The sequence below is a fragment of the Phaethon lepturus genome, unplaced genomic scaffold (assembly GCF_000687285.1).
Source record: "Phaethon lepturus isolate BGI_N335 unplaced genomic scaffold, ASM68728v1 scaffold30866, whole genome shotgun sequence".
Lineage (NCBI taxonomy): Eukaryota > Metazoa > Chordata > Aves > Phaethontiformes > Phaethontidae > Phaethon > Phaethon lepturus.
The window spans coordinates 24,692-25,896 of NW_010544633.1; the positions used below are offsets into that span (position 1 = coordinate 24,692).

At 43.8% G+C, this 1,205-nt stretch overlaps 1 protein-coding gene across 1 annotated transcript in view; it reads right to left on the reverse strand.

The window, feature by feature from the left end:
* ZBTB5 (zinc finger and BTB domain containing 5) overlaps positions 1-981 on the reverse strand; it is a 7,208-nt gene extending 6,227 nt beyond the window's left edge. Inside the window, exon 1 of the mRNA XM_010288740.1 lies at positions 878-981. Within this exon, the coding sequence (XP_010287042.1) occupies positions 878-879 (2 nt within the window). The 5' untranslated portion in view covers positions 880-981. The remainder of the gene's footprint in view (positions 1-877) is intronic.
* Positions 982-1,205: the final 224 nt, after the last annotated feature.

Sequence of the window (1,205 nt, forward strand, 5' to 3'; positions counted from 1 at the left end):
CCTACAAAGGCAGCTAAGACAGGAGCACTTTGCTGTGCCCCATCTGCAACCATGAATGAAAGCGTTCCACTTGGACCTTTGCTGCAGGAAGCACAGTGCCCAGCAGAGACTGCTCCAGCATCAAGGGTTGTTCAAAGCAAGCTGTTCACAAGCACCCAAGCAGTTCCCAGTCTGTGCACTGCTTTAGGTCATTTTAGGAAACACACTGTAGAAGGTATAAAATACCTGAGAGCTCATGCATTGCCCTTATCAAGCCAATCCCAGGAGGTGGTATGCTTCAGAAGACTATGTAGTAACACATTTGAACCAATCTCCAGAGAAGACTGGAGATGGAAAACACCAAACAACATGAGGTCAGGATTTCACTTCAGTAAAAACATTGAGCTGGACTCCAGAAAGGAAGATGGGTTAGAGGGATGGTCCAAGATATTTCTGCCCAGGCAGCAATATGTATTTGAACCAGAGAAAACAGGCAAGAGTTGTTGTTTTGACCAATGATTTGGAATTTCAGAATTCAGAGAGAGACCTTGCTTACAGTCACCAAAAGTAATTACATCTTTTGTCCACCTGAAACAAGACAAACCTGAGTTTTGCTTCAGATAACATTAATTGGTATTTAACTTTTACTACACCACAAAGAACAAAGTCCTCAAACCACAGTGAACAAACACAGACCCCACAGTGAAGCTACAATCTTGGGCAAGATCAACTGAAAATTATAAAACTAGATTTGAGTTGTATATATATGACTATCCACATACCACATTCAGTGAGGTAACAGCTACTTCAGGTTACTAAATACAGGCAATGCATCTAAGTCAGTATCTACAGCTAGCTAGCTAGCTAGATATATGGTGCTGTATATCTGAGTAGGCACATTCAGTCTGTCTCCACCTCCTGCTTCGGTAGTACCTTGGCTTTCAGCAACAGCAGGCCATAAAGACTCTTCTGAACCACCTGTAGGCTACACAGCCACATCATTCCCCTATCAAACGACCCAACATCTCTGGCATGTTGCAGGTAGAATCCCATCACATGGTGTGCAAGTGCCTAATCAGATGAAGGACAGAGATGCTCCCAATTGAGCAGTGAGTGGTTTCAGTAGCCAGTCTCTGCAGCCTTCGTGAGGCTCACAGCCAGCTCCGGTTCAAATCCTGCAGACCCAGGGAATGTTAGATTAAATATTCTGCTGAATGAAATACAGA